The 21,393-nt window shown below is 38.5% G+C and overlaps 2 protein-coding genes across 2 annotated transcripts; both read left to right on the plus strand.

The window, feature by feature from the left end:
* The first annotated feature begins 365 nt into the window (after positions 1-365).
* On the plus strand, positions 366-17,476 carry LOC125591949 (tryptophan synthase beta chain 1-like). Its single transcript, XM_048766882.1, has 6 exons — positions 366-511; positions 1,956-2,163; positions 13,574-13,939; positions 14,474-14,907; positions 15,472-15,566; positions 15,674-17,476. Exons 1-6 carry the CDS (start codon positions 366-368, stop codon positions 15,859-15,861), a joined length of 1,437 nt encoding a protein of 478 aa, XP_048622839.1. The 3' UTR covers positions 15,862-17,476.
* On the plus strand, positions 16,255-17,367 carry LOC125591950 (cytochrome P450 77A3-like). The gene is made up of 3 exons (XM_048766883.1): positions 16,255-16,305; positions 16,349-16,439; positions 16,481-17,367. Exons 1-3 carry the CDS (start codon positions 16,255-16,257, stop codon positions 17,365-17,367), a joined length of 1,029 nt encoding a protein of 342 aa, XP_048622840.1.
* Positions 17,477-21,393: the final 3,917 nt, after the last annotated feature.

Below are 21,393 nucleotides of genomic sequence, written 5' to 3' on the forward strand. Positions count from 1 at the left end.
ATACAATTAAATATATAATTTATTTATTGTGATTTACAAAATAATTGAATTTGGTTTACAAAGTAACATTATTTTACAAAATTAAAAAATTTAAAAAATAACTAAACCTAAAAAATTACACAGTTCACACCTAAACCTAATTTGATTGTTCTCCAACGAGCCGCCATGGGACTTTAGACGAAAAGCAAAGCAGTCTTCAGCAAAGTAATGTAGGGTTGTCGCAGAGGAGGAGCCATCTCCGGTTAGGTGTTGAGGAGAGGAGGTTTTGGAGACGCAGATGAGGGGACGAGAGGCGGCGCACAGAGGAAGACAGACGTCACGGGATATAATCTTCACGAAGGAGAGGAGGCGTCACGGTTAAGTAGATGAGATGCTCCTCCTCTGTCGTTGACGGAGACAGATCAGAAGATGGCGACGGCAGAGGTGGAGAGGTTGAGATCCGTGACGAGAAGACGTGGGCAAGCTTGAGCAGAGGTGGAGAAGAGATGCGATACAGAGAAGAAGATGAGAGGTTGGCGTTGCAGACGGAAACAAAAGAGACGGGGGAGAGAGAGAGAGAGAGAGAGAGAGAGAGAGAGAGAGAGGAAGAAACACACATTGACTTTGATGATATTGTAGAGAAGAAGAAAAAGGATGTGCAGAGAGAGATATGATGTCGTAGTGAAGAAGACAAATAAAAAAAAAATTGTTTCAGATCTGAAACGAAAAAGAATAAAAGAAATTAAAAAAGAAACAAATATTGAATGAATCTGAACTATTAAATAAATTTAATCAATAGTCTACATTTTGCAATCCACGCACTTTTTGTTTCAGCCAATAAAAAAATAGAAGGAGAGTTACTATAATTTTGTCTAAGCAAAAGAAGAATTAGTAGTTATTGTTATTTTTATTGGAGTTTTAATATTAAGTGTTAGAGATTTGTTTAAATTTTTAGTGTTGAGGTTTCTTTTTAATTATTGGTAGAGTTTATATTAAAAGTTAGAGTCTAGAATAAAGAAATATATGAATATAGGGTTAGGGTTAAAGGTTTGGAATATTGATTTTGAGATTAATTTTGAGAAAATATTAACTTTTGGATTTATAACAAAGATTTAAAGTTAACTTTAACATTTGATGCTGAAATATTAGAGTTTAAAGTTTGTATTTAGAATTTAGTGTTTAAAACTTATTTAGGGTTTAGGGATTTAAAAAACCAAAGATAACGTTTTTAATTATGGTTTGCTATTAAATCTAAGTGTTACGTATAAAACCATATGATATCATAGCGTTTCCAAATATACGAGTTTATTATAGCGTTTCCAAATATACAAACGCTATCTAAAACTGACGTGTATGTCAACTATAGTACAATCGAAAAAAACGCTATGGTGTCGTGCTATTAAAACGCATTTTTCTTGTAGTGTTATCCCGTTATAAAAAAAATATTTTGTCAATATGAAAGTGCTGTAAAGGGTTTCTTTTATTAAAACTTGTTAATAAACCTTTGGATCTTTTCATATAAGTTATAAATAACCCTGATTCGATTAGGAAATCTAAAATAAATTTCTCTCTTAGTAGAAATGTATCATATCGCTGAGAATGCGGGCCTACATGGTATACTAATTTTCGTAAAGTTAGTTCATTCGAAATCACTTTTTCACTTTGACAACGTTGTTTTTCAAAATCAAGAGAGCGAAGTGGTAAAGATTAACAACATGTTAAACATGTAAATTCAAATGGATGCATAACAAAAAAAAAAAACATATACCCCTCTACTCACTATAAAAAAAAGGTACTCGTCAACACAAATGTTTAAGAAAAGTCACTAATATAATAAAACATCAGTACTTCCACACACAAAAAGAGAGAAACATGTCGTCGACCAAAATCCAAATACGAGGGCAACCACTTTCTAAGGTTCTGACAAGAAACCACGGTATGATAAACTCTGTTGTTTGTGGAGTTCCCATCAAAAGACACCACCGTGTAAGCAATGTCCTCCGTACGAGTGATCCACCGTTGGGTTCTGTCCCAACAAGAACAGACGAGAGCCAGTTTCTTCGTGGCGACGGTAACGGTAGATTCGGGAGGTTCGGTGGAAAGTTTGTACCGGAGACATTGATCTCTCCCCTTAGAGATCTCGAAGATGAATTTAATTTTGTTTTAAACGATCATGAATTTCAGGTTGGCCTTTCTCGTATATTGATTAAGCTTATCTCAATCCAATAATATATTTATATCACATTAACGTAACTCACCACCTCTATTTCATTAAATATCATGGTTTTGCAAGGCTTAATGGCTAAATTCATCACTTTGCACTACATAATGTAACCAATTAGGTCAAATCGACAGGAAAATTTTACAACTCTTATTCCATGCTGTTGATCGTATGAATATTGGAAAAGAGATTTTATTGTCAACTATCAAATTCATATATTTTACAAATAAACTGCACATTTCAAATCTAAACAAATTTAATATTTGTCTTTATGAAACAAGCATTTTTTTTATAAAGAAATTAATCACTACAAGAAAACAGCGGTATTCTGACGGACATTCCGACGGAAAATGAAATCCTCGGAATATCCCGAGGAATTTCCGAGGAAGCACAAAATTGGGTTTCCTCGGAATTTCCTCGGAATATACCGACGGAATTCCGAGGAAATATCTTATCCGTCGGAATATTCCGAGGAAATTCCGAGGGAAAATGGGTTCCTCGGAAAAAACCAATGAATTCCGAGGAAATATTATAGCCGTTGGAGAGCCGTTGGGGGATTTTACAAAATTCCGAGGAAATTCCGACGAACTAGCCTTTTCCGTCGGAATTCCGTCGGAATTTCCTCGGTCTGTCGGCATGATTTAAACTATAAATACAAGCACTCCTCTTCCTCTTCATTCACTCCATATCTTCATCCTCCCTCTTACTCTATTTACACACGAATTTGATTCATAAAAAATATGTCTTCTTCAAATTATTTTCGTTCTTGGATCGATCGACCTCATTTGGATCCGAACACGAGATTGCTTACGGAAGAATACCAACGAGGTATAACCGAATTCATGGGGTTAGTTCACCGACAACCGGAAGAAAAAACAGGTATGTTAAGATGTCCTTGCTCTAATTGTAAAAATAGAAAGGTTATTAAAGAGTGGGATGTTTGGACTCATCTATATTTGAGTGGGTTTACACGAAGTTACAAAATTTGGTATCATCATGGGGAAACTGATTATGAACATGGTAGTACTAGCGAACCTCAGCCAGCGGTTAGATTAGAAGAACCAATTAGAACGGATGTAGATTATGGTGTAGGTACTGAGCAGATGGTAAATGATCATTTTAGAGGGGAAGATTTACCCAATGCAGAAGCTAGGAGATTTTATGATATGTTGGATGCTGGAAAGCAACCATTGTACGAAGGTTGCAGAGATGGTCATTCAGCTTTATCATCTGCTACAAGATTGATGGGCATTAAAACAGATTATAATTTGGCTGAAGACTGTGTGGATGCGATTGCTGATTTTGTAAAAGGTATTCTACCCGAGGATAATGTAGCTCCTGGTTCATACTACGAGGTTCAGAAACTCGTAGCTGGTCTTGGTTTATCGTATCAGGTAATAGATGTATGCAGCGACAACTGCATGATTTATTGGAGGGCGGATGAACAGCGGGTTACATGCAAATTTTGTGGAAAGCCTCGTTATAAAGATACGAGTGGAAGAGTTCCAGTGCCATATAAAAGGATGTGGTATTTACCTTTGACGGAAAGGTTGCAGAGGTTGTATCTGTCTGAACGCACAGCGCAACCAATGAGATGGCATGCGGAGCACTCAACAGATGGTGAGATCAGACATCCTTCAGATGCAAAAGCGTGGAAGCATTTCCAATCAAAGTATCCCGACTTTGCGTATGAGAGAAGAAATGTCTACCTTGGATTATGTACTGATGGTTTCAGTCCGTTTGGCAAGAGTGGAAGACAGTATTCTCTATGGCCCGTCATTCTTACACCATACAACCTACCCCCAAACTTGTGCTTGCGACGAGAGTTTTTGTTTCTCTCGATTCTCGTTCCCGGACCAGAGCATCCTAAGAGATCACTTGATGTGTTTCTTCAGCCACTAATATATGAGTTGCAACAACTATGGGCTCAAGGTGCTGAAACATACGATGTTTCGTGTAAAGAAAACTTTCAAATGCGGGCAGTACTAATGTGGACAATAAGTGATTTTCCAGCATATGGTATGTTGTCTGGATGGACAACGCATGGAAGGCTATCATGTCCATATTGTCAAGATAACACTGATGCTTTCCAACTAAAACACGGAAGGAAAACGTGTTGGTTTGACTGTCACAGGAGATTCCTACCACCTGATCATCCATATCGTAGGAGTAGGAATTTGTTTACGAAGAACAAGAGGGTGTTTGACAGTCCACCTCCGGAAATTTGTGGGAAAGATTTGAAGATACAACTAAGAGATTTTGGTGCAGAAAGGACGCCAGACGTCGGTGGACATGAGCGTTTTCCGGTAGATGCTGTTGGAGAACTACATAACTGGCACAAAAAAAGTATTTTCTGGGATCTGCCATACTGGGAGGATCATCTGCTAAGGCATAATTTAGATGTCATGCATATTGAGAAGAACTTTTTTGACAATCTCATGAACACGATCCTTAATGTTCAAGGTAAAACAAAGGATAATTTGAAGTCAAGACTGGATTTAGTCGATATATGTGCTCGTTCAGAACTTCATGTTGATGAGAATGGTAGGGCTCCTTTTCCCATATACCGACTTGATGCAGAGGGAAAAGATGCGTTCTTTGATTGGATTTCAAACGATGTGGAATTTCCAGACGGTTACGCATCAAATTTGCGTAACTGTATCGACAGAAAGGAAGGAAAGTTTACTGGCTTGAAAAGCCACGATTGCCATGTAATGATGCAGCGCCTCCTTCCGTTCGCCTTCAAGGAACTATTACCACGAAATGTTCATGAAGCAATTGCAGGGATAAGTGGTTTCTTCCGCGATTTATGCACGAGATCAGTGACTCTTGAAGGTATTGAAAATTTGAAGACTAACATAGCCGTGATTCAGTGCAACCTTGAGAAGATATTTCCTCCCTCATTTTTTGATGTTATGGAGCATCTTGTTATTCACCTGGCAAGAGAATTGGAACTTGGTGGTCCTGTGCAGTATAGATGGATGTATCTGTATGAGCGGTATATGTTCCATTTGAAGAAGATGGTGAAAAATTTAAGTAGGGTGGAAGGTTCTATAGTCGCACAGATGATCAATGAAGAAACTTCAAACTTTGCCGAGTACTACTTTCCAGCAGAAGTTCAGACCAAAAACAGAAGACCTGCTCGGCATGATGATAGAGGCGAACGGGCAACATATCATGTTACGGTTCCAGACATTTTCACAGACGTTGGACGACTTAGCGGAAAACCAAAGGACCGTCGACTTACTGAGCAGGAGCGCAGTCATTTGCAAACATATTTGCTCACCAACTGCGAAGACGTTCTTCAATATGAGAGGTAAATAAATGAGCTTACAAATTTTTATTTTAACAAGTTGAAATTTAAATCTTAATTAATTACATTATTGTCATCATATACAGGATTTTCATGGCAGAAAAGCGGTTCGAGTATAGATACGCCACAGAGGACGAACTAGAAGAAATGAAGCAGAGAGAATTTACTGGATGGATGTTTACTTATGTGAGTGCTTTAAACAAATTAAAATATATTTTATCACATATTTATACTAATTCACATTTATTGATATAACATATATATATGTGCTATTAATAGGTGTCTGCTGGTTTGGCCAGAGGTGAAACATTTGACGATTGGATACGTGAGATGGTCGTTGGACCAAACTTTGTTGTGAAGTCATATCCGAGATTTTGTACTCGAGGATATGCATTCACAACTCAGAAGAGGAGACGTTCGAGTACGACTTATGATGCTGGCGTTTGTTCTGCATCAGGAGATGATGTATACTACGGACACATACATGAGATTTTGGAAATCAAGTATTTGGGCATGGTTGGATTGCGCTGTACTGTTTTCTATTGTGATTGGCACGACAACACTCCAGATCGAGGTGTGAGAACAGATGCATTTGGTGTTACATCAGTAAATTCGAGGCGAAAGCTGCAATATTATGATCCTTTCATTCTTGCTTCTCAGGCCGATCAGGTAATTAAATGTTAATTATTCAGAATGATTCATCATCATGTGTATTAATTTATAATTTTTTTAAATGTTACAGGTTTGTTATATCAAGTACCCCCGGGTAAGGAACAGAGATGATCCATGGGTTACTGTTACAAGACTCAACCCGAGAGGCCGAGTTCAGGGAAGTTCTGAGCTGGAAGACCCACTACAACCAAGCACATCCGGCAACTTAAGTGCAGCAGAAGATTTAGCTGGAGTTGGCCTTGTAGTCGATTTAACCGACTTTGGAGAGGAAGCCGTCGTTCACGTAGAGGATGAACCAGTGATTGGAGAGTTTCACCAAGATCCAGATTCAGATTCATCTGGTGATGATGACTCGGAAACAGACTACCATTGATTTTTTTTTTTTTTTTAAGAAATACCGAGGAAATTCCGAGGAACACTTGATATAACCTCTTTCCTCGGATATTAGTTATTTGGTTTATCTAGCAAGGCAAAGCTGAATACGAATTAAAAACTACTCAAAACACAACCAAATAAAACGAAGAAACCATGTAAAAGAAATACGAACTCATAATTAAGAAAAAAAAAACTAAGTTCAAAATTAACAGAAAATAAGACCATAAAACGTTAGAATAAAAAAGAAAATAAAATAGCGCGGTCGGAAATCAAATGGCAATACTGGCCGGTGATAGCTCCTACTCCTCGTCTCCTGCTCCAGATGTTCCTGCATCGTTGGGTCTCTTGGACCTCTTTCTTACCCTGTGTGTACCACTCGAACCCGAACCAGAGCTGGATGGAGAGTTGTCCCGATGAACTACATCATCCTTTTGGCAACGACACGGCCTGATACGTGAAATGGCAGCCCAGATCTTGTGTAGCATGTCGTTGTTTGTCTTTATGCTCTGATCTCTCCAATGTTGTTGCTGGCGCGAAGTGGCGTTCGGTGGAAGCTCTTGCAGCTTGTACTGGCTGGAGTCTGATGGGAGTAGCTGATGGGGTTGTGAATCATCTGGAATGGCTTGTGCAGCCTCATCTTCTCCTTCTTCATCAACCACGGCCTTGCCTTTGGTCTGATATTTTGGCGTGAAGAAGGATGGCTTGTCTACTAGTGCGGTAGCAGGGGGTAGGAACTCAACTGCAGCCTCTGAAAGTAGAGCAGTCAGGCCGATCTGAGGCAGGTGGCAGTAGAGTGTTTTCTTCGCTCGGTCCTGGAATACGTAGACGTAAGGACCATCCCGATCGATCCTCGAGTGGGGACCAGCTATGAACTCCTTACTTACTAGAGAAATGACATCCAGGTAGTTCCAAGCAATGTTGTTCGATCTGTCCAGTGCTACCTGCTGGTTCTCGCAGTCTACACCCACATGTCTAAGGATCCGAGTAATCACTGCACCAAATCCACATGCATTGCTCTTGGATTTGGTTACTTTCCCCTTGTATCCTGCTAAGTTTGCGGCCAGCACCGCTCCCATGTTGAAGGCAGTAGCAGGTGGGAATGTAGAGTTTCCAAATGCCGGTAGCAAATGCCGGTAGCAAATGCCTCACACCTTGGTACAGGAGGCACAACTCCCATTGCGTGACTGATGCGGCTGTGGTTGTCCCGTATAGCAATGAGCCAATGAGGCGTGTGGCATATCTCAGTACTGGGCTCCGGATAAGTGACTCCTTTGCCTGAGAAGATCTATAAACCCCTGTGCCAATCGTTTCCCAGAAGTTCAACAGCTCTGAAGTCCAATAAAGACCAGATGTCCTCTCCCCCGCACTCAATCCAAATAGTCCGCAGAGGTCTGTGAAAGATACCTCATAGTATACTTTCTGCACTACGAATGCCAGAAAACCTTCCTGATGGCTATCATCGGGACGGCTGACGTATGCGGATGCTATGAACTGGCGTACCAACTCCGGATAAGTGGGTTCCTTGAGGTTGCATAGTTGGCCTAGACCCATGTTCTGGAACAGCCCTTCAATGTCTGCTTTGATTCCCAATATTGTCATCGTCTCAGGACATGCTAGTTGTGTAGCCGGAACGGCTACCTTCTTCATGTTGTTGTAGTGGGTGGTATCAGACTTATCCCACTTCTTTGGCCTTTGCTTCTCTCGCTGAGACGAACCCTCTTCTTGTGTGTTCTTCTTTGCTGATGTTTTCGTGCGCTTCATTCTCTACAAAATAGAATCATTGCTCTCAACATGGTTATAATCAATTAAGAACTCAAAGCAACATGAAAATGAAAGGCGAAATCGAGTTGTGATAAAAAAAACGAAATTGAAAAAAATTCTCAATCCCTAAATCATCTCAATTGTGTTCCAAACTCGTTGATCACAGACAATTGTGTTCTATTCCATGTTTAAACATCTGTTTCATGCATATTTGATCAAGGAATCAACAAGGAAATAAGAAATTCACAAAACCCAAATATTGCTCAAGAACACGATTTCAGAATGTGGAGATTCGCGGAGTATACCTGTCTTAGGGTGAAAACGAGTGTAGGAATCAGGTAGAGCTCGAAAAATCAAGGGGAATAGAGCCCAAAATTGTTCAAATCGGATGATTATAGAGAGAGAAAGGGGGGGGCGAATTATAGGGGAAATCGGAGGGGATGAGAGTTCTGAGGTTTAGATCCAAAAAAGGTCGGGTTTTGCCTTATAATTCTGTTTCCCGCACACGCATCGATCGATGCGTTTTTGAACAAATACGGATCGATCGATCACATTCTTACGCTTTGGTCCATCTTAGTGATCGATCGATCCGTTTTTGGACATATATCCATCGATCGATCCGTTTATAAAAAAACTTACAAGATTTTCCGAGGACATTCCGAGGAACATTTGAGATTCTCGATCGATCGATGGGATAATCTCATCGATCGATCACATTCTTACGGTCCGGTGCATCTTAGTGATCGATCGATGCGTTTTTGGACATATATCCATCGATCGATCCGTTTATAAAAAAACTTACAAGATTTTCCGAGGACATTCCGAGGAACACTTGAGATTCTCGATCGATCGACGGGATAATTTCATCGATCGATCACATTCTTACGGTCCGGTGCATCTTAGTGATCGATCGATGCGTTTTTGGACATATCCATAGATCGATCCGTTTATAAAAAAAACTTACAAGATTTTCCGAGGACATTCCGAGGAACACTTGAGATTCTCGATCGATCGATGGGATAATCTCATCGATCGATCACATTCTTACGGTCCGGTCCATCTTAGTGATCGATCGATGCGTATTTGGATATATATACATCGATCGATCCGTTTATAAAAAAAAATTGACGTATTGAAACCCCAAACACTAGTTCCTCGGAATTTCCTCGGAATATTCCGAGGAAATTCCGAGGAAGAAGAGGGTTTCCTCGGAGTTCCCTCGGAATAATCCGAGGAAATTCCGAGGAAATAGGTTTTTTAAACCGAAAACAACGTTTTGCGGTTTGAATAACACCTATATAACCCTTATTAAGTGTCTTACGTTCATTATGAAGTCAAATATTTGTTCCTTACCGTATAATTAACACTTTTCCGATTGTATGAACGAAATCCCACAACATAAGAGAAACACTTATACCTTTTAATGAACGGTAAAGCGAATACTTTCAATTAGTTTTGAAATTTGTTATTTCATGGTTTATGCTCATCTATACAAAGAATCTTCAATGGTATGCATTACAATTGTATAAGAAATGAAATACGGCAAAAAAAATTGATGTTTTGAAACCCCAAACACTAGTTCCTCGGTATTTCCTCGGAATATTTTTATTTTACCGGGCAAATATTTCGCGAAAATTGAAATTAGAATTCCGACGGAATTCCGACGGATATTCCGTCGGACCCTAGGTTTTATAACCACGAGCCGCTTCTTCTTCTCCATTTCTCTCTTCTTCCTCTGCGCGACTCCTCTCTCCCTTCTGGCGATTTCCCCCTGAAATCCGACGATATCTCCGGCGATCTCCCCCTTCTCTTACACAAATCATGTAAGGACCCTATCCCACTCTCTTAGGTTCTATTTGTTAGGTTTTTGTGTAGTTTTGATAGATTTTTGTTAGGGTGATTGGTTAGGATTGTGATTTGGTTGTATAATAGGTTTAGAATTATGATTTGGTTGAATAATTTGTTTTGTTGAATTGATTTAGAATTTTTTTATAATTTTTTTATTTTTTTGTATTTATAAAATCGATTTTTGTATATAAAATCGATTTTTGTATTTTACAAATCGATTTTTCTATATAAATTCGATTTTTTGGATTTTACAAAAAATTTTGTATATAAATTCGATTTTTTGGATTTTACAAAACATTTTAAATATCTATAAAACTTTTTTTGTGATTAAAAACTATTATTTGGGATTTAAAAATATTTTTAATATATATATATATATTAAAACTATTTTTTTTAATTATTAAACTATTTTTATTTATTAAAACTATTTTTTGTTTATTAGAACTATTTTTATATATTTATTAAATATTTTTAATATATATAAATCTTTTTTGTGATTAAATTATTTGGGATTTTTTTTTAAAAAAAATTAATTTATATATTTCTCTATTTATTAAATATATTTTTTAATTTACAGGTCTCATGATGATCAGACCCGGCCTCGACAGCGTCGTGGTCGTGGTGGTACGGGGAGCCAGTCTCGGGATTCCAGCCATTTTCAGGATTCCCCTTCGCCCCACAGCTCCAACCATACATCTCCCTCTGCTGCACCCGCTCCTGCTCCTCTCGCTCCCGCTGCTGCATCCGCTCCTGTTCCTCCGGGTCCTCCGGGAGTGATGCGTGTTGCGGAGTTGGTTCAACAGCCCGGTCGTGACCATCTTCCGTATCTCACTCCGTATCCACATGGACGGGGTCAAACATGGTAATTAAACATTTTTTTCTTTAAATTTGGATTCATTATTAACCGTTTATTCTTTTTATTAGGTTCAACCGATCCGGGAACGGGATCAGCGCATGGATCAACCGTATGATGTACTCGGCCCTCGACAGTGGACATCCGACTTTCACTCACTTCCCTACCGACAAGCAGGTTCTGTGGTTTCGTCAGTTTGCGGTAAGTATTCTAATTTTTTACTTATATTTTTAATCTTTAATATAATTTTTCTACTAATTGTGTTTTTTTTCAGCAAGAGTTCAACTGGAATTCCGATGAGACGCTCTTTATCTATCACCACTTCGTCCATAAAGTAATGGACAACTATGGGAAGCAGATCCACGAGTGGAAGAAGAAGTGGGAAATCAATAAGGTTCGATTTAATTTATTAAACAATTTTTTAATTTATTAAACTATTTTTTAATTTATTAAACTATTTTCTTTTTTTTTTATTAAAAGGTCCCAAAGTCGATGAACGACACGGTCTGGAAGGAGTTGTGTGCGCATTGGGATAAAGAAGAGACGAAAGAAACTTCTTCCACCAACTCCACCAACCGCAGGAGCGACCGTAAAGGGAAGGGCATCTACAAGCATAACTTGGGTGCTCAATCTATTGCCACTCTGGGAGATCGCATGGTAAGTTCAACCGTTTTTTCTTCAATTATTTGAGTTTCAGAATTTTAATTTATTGTGCATTTCTTCTAATTTCTAATGTTTCTTTAATTTATGTTTTTTTCAAGGCGGAAGAAAATGATGGCGAGCCGGTTGATGATCTCGCCCTAATGAGGAGGGCGTATACCAACAAGAAGACCGGCCAGATTGATGACGGTCTTGTGAGGGACGTGGTCGACCTGGTCCAAACTCAGGTGGTAGACGAAGTGTCTCAGCTTCAAACCGAGGATGACGCTTCGACGGCTTCGACCAACTTGTCCCGGTTTCGAATCAACGAAATCGTTGAATCCGTAAGTTCTTTTTTTTTAAAAGTTCAATTCATTTATTTCTTGGTTTAAATTTGTAAATTTGGCTATTTTCTATTCAGTCGGTTCCAAAGAAGAAGGGACGTTTGGTCGGTTTGGGTCGTCGCACCCGGTCGGTTCCTCCTTCTTCTGCACCACCGCCCTTTGTTGATCCAGAAGTACTTACGGCTCAGTTGAAGGACAAAGATGATCGTATATCTTTGTTGGAGACCCAGATGGCGGCTCAACAGGCGGGCTATGAGGCACAGAGGAGGCTGAACCAGCAAATGATGGAGATGATGCAGAGGATGTACCCGAACGAGGTGTTCCCGGACGTGCCAGACCCGTAGTTTTTTTTTTTTCCAAAAACTCGGAATGTTTTATTTTTATTTGTGAAACTTTGAATATTAATTAATATGATTTCATTTTTAATTTTAATTTCATATTTTCGAATTTAAATTTCAGAAATTTTATTTTTTTAAAAAAATTAATATTTTTTACATTCCGAGGAAATTAATTATATTTTTTACTCGATCGATCGATGCGTTTTTGGACATAAATCCATCGATCGATCTGTTTATAAAAAAACGTTCGGAATATACCGAGGGAAACCTTTCCTCGGAATATACCGAGGGAACGGTTCCTCGGTATATACCGAGGGACACATTCCTCGGAATATTCCGAGGAATATGTCCCTCGGTATATTCCTATCGATCGATGTATATATGCCTAAAAACGCATCGATCGATGAACGTCCGAGGAAGTATCCCGACGAAGTTCTCCCTCGGTATATTCCGAGGACCTTTCCGACAAACTAGTGATCCTCGGTATTTTCTCGGAAGTTTATTTCCTCAGAATTCCGTCGGAAAATTCCGAGGAATTTCCGAGGAAAGAAAAAATTCCGAGGAATTATTTCCGACGACTTGTTTCGTCGGTATGTCGTCGGAATAACGAAATTCCGACGAAATTCCGACGATTTTTTCACTCAGAATCCTTGCTGTTTTCCCTCAGAATCCTTGCTGTTTTCTTGTAGTGAATGGATCAAAGGAATGAGAACAAACGTTGATTATTTGACCTTTAGGTTATGAAGATAATAGATTAATTTACATAACCTAAAGACAGATCTTTTTTGTAGACATTTTTTGTCAACACCGGAAAACATAATCATAGAACAAATATATGGTTTATAGATTCGAAATCAGCTGGCATAATCCAAAAAGACAAGAGGACTGGAAACATTACAGTTGAGACTACTTAGTATTGTCCTTGTCAAACAATAAAAATAACGTACATCCCGACACATTACCTCCTTTTCACATAAGGCACCAATGGTGTCTCTCACAAAAAAATTCAAAAAATTACAAAATAAAATATTTATAAAATAATACTTTTAATTTCTCAAAATTTGAGAAACTCCTTCAATAATCTCATTAATAAAAAGGCAACATAGTGTCACATGTAAGAAAATAAATTAATGACGTCATCATTTAGCATGTAAATTTCACATGTATTAAATTAAGCATGATAATTAATCAGTGCAATGTTTTCTTATTTGTGCTTTTAATTGTAATTAGGAGGAGCTTACCACAGCGTTAAGAGACTACGTAGGAAGAGAAACGCCGGTCTACTTCGCCGGACGTTTAACCGAACACTACAAGAACATATCTCAAACCACCGGAGGTGGACCCGAAATATACCTGAAAAGGGAAGATCTTAGCCACTGTGGGTCCCATAAAATCAACAATGCTCTCGGTCAAGCGATGATAGCCCGGCGGCTTGGTTGCAAGCGTGTGGTGGCAGCAACAGGAGCCGGTCAACAGGGGGTCGCCACGGCGGCTGCTTGTGCGAAGTTCTCCATGGAGTGTACTGTTTTCATGGGAACTGCTGATATAGAGAAACAATCCTCTAATGTACTTTCCATGAAACTGCTTGGTGCTCAGGTATAACTAGTAATTACTCTATAATTAAACTCAACCTAGCCGAAACCGGAGCTGGTCTTGCAACAGGAACTCGTTTTATTTATCCAGAAAAAGCATTATAGAGTCATTTCAACAAAAAAAAAATTTCATTATTGTTTTTTTTTTGGTAAAAAAACATTATAGTTTGTTTAACATATATATACATTAAAAAAATATTTGATAACATATATATCACATTATAGATTCACATGTATTAAATCTAATGAGGGTCCATTCCCTTTCTAAATATGAACTTATACATAATCGAGCAAGAAATTAATATCTATAATTAACAATAAAATTGTGTATGCAAAAATTGCGGAAAAATATAAACTAACACTATTTTTCTTTGATTACTAAAACCATGAGTTTTATTTCAAATAAATCTCTCAAAACAACAAAATATTCACATCAAATAAATCTCTCAAAACAACAAAATATTCACATATGCGGAACACGGAACTAATTTTTGGGGGTCAAACAGAACATAAAATTCGTTTATCCTGATTTTAATAGGTGAAATCAGTTGAAGGAACATTTAAAGATGCAAGTTCAGAGGCTATTCGAAATTGGGTTGGAAACCTGGAAACCACATACTACTTATCCGGGACGGTGGTAGGACCGCACCCGAGTCCGTTAATGGTACGTGAGTTTCAATCCGTGATTGGGAAAGAGACAAGAAGACAAGCAAAACAACTATGGGGTGGTAAACCTGATGTGTTGGTGGCTTGTGTGGGGAGTGGCTCAAACGCATTGGGATTGTTCCATGAGTTTCTTGGGGATGAGGATGTGCGACTAGTCGGGGTAGAGGCCGCGGGACTGGGTCTGGATTCAGGGAAACATTCAGCTACTTTGGCCGTTGGAGATGTTGGTGTGTATCATGGCTCCATGAGCTACTTATTGCAAGATGATCAAGGACAGATACTTAAACCACATTCCATAGGAGTAGGGTAAGTGGTTAAATTATGTCCTATATGTTGTCTTAAACAGCTGCTCAAACTATAATCCTGGAGTTAAAAGCCACTATTTAGTGATGATGAAAGTCTTTAAAAATCTCTTAAGAAATATGAACTAAATTAAATAAATATGTCTAGGTATATAAATTAGTCTTTTAAGAAAGATGAAACTAAATAAATAAGTCTGGTATATTATAGTTCTTGATTTTCTTTTAACTCTATAGATAAATTAATATATAGTCAAAGCATGACATGAGTAGCGAATAAGAAATCTTCTACTGGTATTTGTACTTTTGCATATTTAACGTTAACTTGTACGTCTTTTTATCGTTAAAAAGGTTTACACGTTTATCACATGCAAGTCACCTCTCGTAAGCGGTTATGAACCGGTCTGATTGAACCCTTTTTTTGCCTGGCCGCATCAAAATCGCCAAACTAAGTTTATATACGGTTGGATAACCAAATTAATTATGTGAACCAAAGAGAAGATGTTACATACTAAACCAAAGAGAAGATGTTACATACTAAGCCTCATTAATTATGCTTGATTCGTCGCAGATTAGAGTATCCCGGAGTTGGACCAGAGATTAGCTTTCTGAAAGAAAGCGGAAGAGCCGAGTTCTACACAGCAACAGGCCAAGAAGCCGTTCAAGGTCCCTCTCTATTTATGTTACTTAATATGCTTTCTTTGTAATTTTTTTTTTCTCTTTGTAATTCTTACAAGAATTTCATTAATTACTTACATAATCTTCTATTATAGCGTGCATGTTATTGAGCAGATTGGAGGGAATAATCCCAGCTTTAGAAGCATCTCACGCGCTGGCGTTCCTCGACAAACTTGTTCCTACTCTGCGCGATGGTGCCAAAGTGGTCGTGAATTGCAGTGGCCGTGGTGACAAAGATCTAGACACTCTCATTCAACGAGGCATGCCTTCTTCTCTTTGTTGATTCACCGAGATGCCACATTTCAACCTACCAGTTACCTAGTGTAATTTTTAGAGGCTTTTTGATATCTATCAATTATCGTCAATTAGTATCTTTAAGTATTAAAATTTGTTGTTACTAATAAAATAAAATAAATCTCTCTATTGGATAAAGACTTTCGTTCGATTAACCTTTGATTCTCTGATAATATAAGAGAAGAAAGAGACGTTATAAAATTATAAAATAAAATACAAGTATTGAGATGGAGTAATTTGGCTTCCTTCAATCTCTATCTACAGAAAGTCTTCGGCTTTAATTATTGTTCATACTTTTCAACATGTTCGACTGAGTTGACTCGTGAATCATCACTTCTTTCATTGTGTAATCACCACAATTCTTTCTGTGTTCCACACGAACATGGCGACCTTCAAAGAGAATGTGTTCTTCATATCTTCCTACGGATTTTTTGTAATATTTTTGTCTCTCCAAGTTTCACATGTTTCCTCTGCAGTTGACACAATCTCCATCAGTGAATCTCTTTCAGGAGACCAGACCATTGTATTTGACGGTGATGTTTTCTGAACTCGGCCTTTTCAGACCAGGTACTTCTTATTACCACTATAGAGGCATGTGGTACAAACAGTTCTCTCCACGAACTATAGTTTGGGTGGCAAATCCACAATCTCCTGCTCTATACACGATTTCTATCTCCTTAAAAATCTTGAACGGAAGACGCAGCTCGAGTGTCTCGTGCCGTTGATAAGAAACCGTCGTGCATTTGTTGACGCGAATGAGAGTCCTAACGAAGAGATGGTGAGTCCTATCGGTGCAGCTTACGTGGATTCTCTGTTCGCTTTGAAGCCTGTTGAGAGAGGCGGTGAGCTTAAAGATGAAGAGATTGTGACTTTATGTTCGGAGATTGTCTCGGCTGGTACGGACACTAGCGCTACTACGCTTGAGTGGGCGTTACTTCATCTAGTGACCGACCAAAACATACAAGAGAAGCTGTACGAGGAAGTTGTCGGAGCTGTGGGCAAAAACGGCGTCGTTGAAGAGGATGACGTGACGAAAATGCCTTACTTGGAAGCAATAGTGAAAGAGACTCTCCGGAGACATCCTCCGAGACATTTTCTTCTCTCTCACGCCGCCGTTAAAGATACGGAGCTTGGCGGGTATGATATTCCGTCAGGGGCATATGTGGAATTTTACACTGCTTGGGTTACTGAGAACCCGGAGATTTGGTCGGATCCGAGTGAGTTTCGACCCGAGAGGTTTTTACCAGGTGGAGACGGTGTTAATGCTGACTGGACTGGAACACGTGGCGTGACAATGTTGCCTTTTGGTGCGGGTCGTCGGATCTGCCCGGCTTGGTCTTTAGGGATTCTACACATCAACTTGATGCTTGCTAGGATGATCCATTCGTTTAAATGGATCTCTGCTCCGGATTCTCCACCCGACCCGACTGAAACTTACGCGTTTACCGTTGTGATGAAGAATTCGCTCAAAGCTCAGATCATATCAAGGGATTGATGGATATATTCGAACTGGAGCGGTCACGTCGGGTTTGTGATATGTTATGCTTTTGTATGCATGTTTGGTCGCATTGATATTATCTATTAATAGAATGCTTCGTTACTATATAGTCGAAAACATCAAGGATACTGAGGGAAAAAATCGTCGGAATTTCGTCGGAATAACGTTATTCCGACGACATACCGACGAAACAAGTCATCGGAAATAATTCCTCGGAATTTCTTCTTTCCTCGGAAATCCCTCGGAATTTTCCGACGGAATTCTGAGGAAACAAATTTCCGAGGAAATTCCGAGGATCACTAGTTTGTCGGAAATCTCCTCGAAATATACCGAGGGAGAACTTCGTCGGGATATTTCCTCGGAAGTTCATCGATCGATGCGTTTTTGGACATATATCCATCGATCGATCCGTTTATAAAAAAACGTTCGGAATATACCGAGGGATATTCCGAGGAACATGTCCCTCGGTATATTCCGAGGAACATGTCCCTCGGTATATTCTGAACGTTTTTTTATAAACAGATCGATCGATGGATATATGTCCAAAAACGCATCGATCGATCGAGTAAAAAATATAATTAATTTCCTCGAATGTAAAAAATATTAATTTTTTTAAAAAAATAAAATTTTTGAAATTTTAATTTGAAAATATAAAGTTAAAATTAAAATTGAAATCATATTAATTAATATTCAAAGTTTCACAAATAAAAATAAAACATTCCGAGTTTTTGGAAAAAAAAAACTACGGGTCTGGCACGTCCGGGAACACCTCGTTCGGGTACATCCTCTGCATCATCTCCATCATTTGCTGGTTCAGCCTCCTCTATGCCTCATAGCCCGCCTGTTGAGCCGGCATCTGGGTCTCCAACAAAGATATGCGATCATCCTTGTCCTTCAACTGAGCCGTAAGTACTTCTGGATCAACAAAGGGCGGTGGTGCAGAAGAAGGAGGAACCGACCGGGTGCGACGACCCAAACCGACCAAACGTCCCTTTTTCTTTGGAACCGACTGAATAGAAAATAGCCAAATTTACAAATTTAAACCAAGAAATAAATGAATTGAACTTTTAAAAAAAAGAACTTACGGATTCAACGATTTCGTTGATTCGAAACCGGGACAAGTTGGTCGAAGCCGTCGAAGCGTCATCCTCGGTTTGAAGCTGAGACACTTCGTCTACCACCTGAGTTTGGACCAGGTCGACCACGTCCCTCACAAGACCGTCATCAATCTGGCCGGTCTTCTTGTTGGTATACGCCCTCCTCATTAGGGCGAGATCATCAACCGGCTCGCCATCATTTTCTTTCGCCTTGAAAAAAAACATAAATTAAAGAAACATTAGAAATTAGAAGAAATGCACAATAAATTAAAATTCTGAAACTCAAATAATTGAAGAAAAAGCGGTTGAACTTACCATGCGATCTCCCAGAGTGGCAATAGATTGAGCACCCAAGTTATGCTTGTAGATGCCCTTCCCTTTACGGTCGCTCCTGCGGTTGGTGGAGTTGGTGGAAGAAGTTTCTTTCGTCTCTTCCTTATCCCAATGCGCACACAACTCCTTCCAGACCGTGTCGTTCATCGACTTTGGGACCTTTTAATAGAAAAAAAAGAAAATAGTTTAATAAATTAAAAAATTGTTTAATAAATTAAATCGAACCTTATTGATTTCCCACTTCTTCTTCCACTCGTGGATCTGCTTCCCATAGTTGTCCATAACTTTATGGACGAAGTGGTGATAGATAAAGAGCGTCTCATCGGAATTCCAGTTGAACTCTTGCTGAAAAAAAAACATAATTAGTAGAAAATTTATATTAAAGATTAAAAATATAAGTAAAAAATTAGAATACTTACCGCAAACTGACGAAACCACAGAACCTGCTTGTCGGTAGGGAAGTGAGTGAAAGTCGGATGTCCCCTGTCGAGGGCCGAGTACATCATACGGTTGATCCATGCGCTGATCCCGTTCCCGGATCGGTTGAACCTAATAAAAAGAACAAACGGTTAATAATGAATCCAAATTTAAAGAAAAAAAATGTTTAATTACCACGTTTGACCCCGTCCATGTGGATACGGAGTGAGATACGGAAGATGGTCACGACCGGGCTGTTGAACCAACTCCGCAACACTCATCACTCCCGGAGGACCCGGAGGAGCAGGAGCGGATGCAGCAGCGGAAGCGAGAGGAGCAGGAGCGGGTGCAGCAGAGGGAGATGTATGGTTGGAGCTGTGGGGCAAAGGGGAATCTTGAAAATGGCTGGAATTCCGAGACTGGCTCCCCGTACCACCACGACCACGACGCTGTCGAGGCCGGGTCTAATCATCATGAGACCTGTAAATTAAAAAAAAATATTTAATAAATACAGAAATATATAAATTAATTTTTTTTAAAAAAAAATCCCAAATAATTTAATCACAAAAAAGATTTATAGATATTAAAAATATTTAATAAATATATAAAAAAGTTCTAATAAACAAAAAATAGTTTTAATAAATAAAAAATCGTTTAATAATTACAAAAAAAATAGTTTTAATAATATATATATATATATATATTAAAAATATTTTTAAATCCCAAATAATAGTTTTTAATCACAAAAAAGTTTTATAGATATTAAAAAATGTTTTGTAAAATCCAAAAAATCGAATTTATATACAAAAAAGATTTTGTAAAATCCAAAAAATCAAATTTATATAGAAAAATCGTTTTGAAAAATACAAAAATCGATTTTATATACAAAAATCGATTTTATAAATACAAAAAAAAATAAAAAAAATATAAAAAATTCTAAATCAATTCAACAAAACAAATTATTCAACCAAATCACAATTTTAAACCTATTATACAACCAAATCACAATCCTAACCAATCAGCCTAACAAAAATCTATCAAAACTACACAAAAACCTAACAAATAGAACCTAAGAGAGTGTGATAGGGTCCTTACATGATTTGTGTAAGAGAAGGGGGAGATCGCCGGAGATATCGTCGGATTTCAGGGGGAAATCGCCGGAGAGAAGAGAGGAGTCGCGCAGAGGAAGAAGAAAGAAATGGGGAAGAAGAAGGGGCTCGTGGTTATAAAACCTAGGGTCCGACGGACATTATCCGTCGGAATTCTAATTTCAATTTTCGCGAAATATTTGCCCGGTAAAATGAAAATATTCCGAGGAAATTCTGACGGATAGTAAAATATCCGTCGGAATTTCCTCGGAATATTCCGAGGAAATACCGAGGAACTAGTGTTTGGGGTTTCAAAACATCAATTTTTTTTGCCGTATTTCATTTCTTATACAATTGTAATGCATATCATTGAGGATTCTTTGTATAGATGAGCATAAACCATGAAATAACAAATTTCAAAACTAATTGAAAGTATTCCCTTTACCGTTCATTAAAAGGTATAAGTGTTTCTCTTATGTTGTGGGATTTCGTTCATACAATCGGAAAAGTTTTAATTATACGGTAAGGAACAAATTTTTGACTTCATAATGAACGTAAGACACTTAATAAGGGTTATATAGGTGTTATTCAAACCGCAAAACGTCGTTTTCGGTTTAAAAACCTTATTTCCTCGGAATTTCCTCGGATTATTCCGAGGGAATTCTGAGGAAACCCTTTTCTTCCTCGGAATTCCGTCGGAATATTCCGAGGAAATTCCGAGGAACTAGTGTTTGGGGTTTCAATACGTCAACTTTTTTTTATAAACGGATCGATCGATGTATATATATCCAAAAACGCATCGATCGATCACTAAGATGGACCAAAGCGTAACAATGTGATCGATCGATTAGATTATCCCATCGATCGATCGAGAATCTCAAGCGTTCCTCGGAATGTCCTCGGAAAATCTCGTACGTTTTTTTATAAACGGATCGATCGATGTATATATATCCAAAAACGCATCGATCGATCACTAAGATGGACCAAAGCGTAATAATGTGATCGATCGATTAGATTATCCCATCGATCGATCGAACAAAATCTCGGGAGCCTTTTTTTAAACGCATCGATCGATCCGTATTTGTACA

This window comes from Brassica napus, chromosome C8 (genome assembly GCF_020379485.1).
Source record: "Brassica napus cultivar Da-Ae chromosome C8, Da-Ae, whole genome shotgun sequence".
NCBI classification, from domain to species: domain Eukaryota; kingdom Viridiplantae; phylum Streptophyta; class Magnoliopsida; order Brassicales; family Brassicaceae; genus Brassica; species Brassica napus.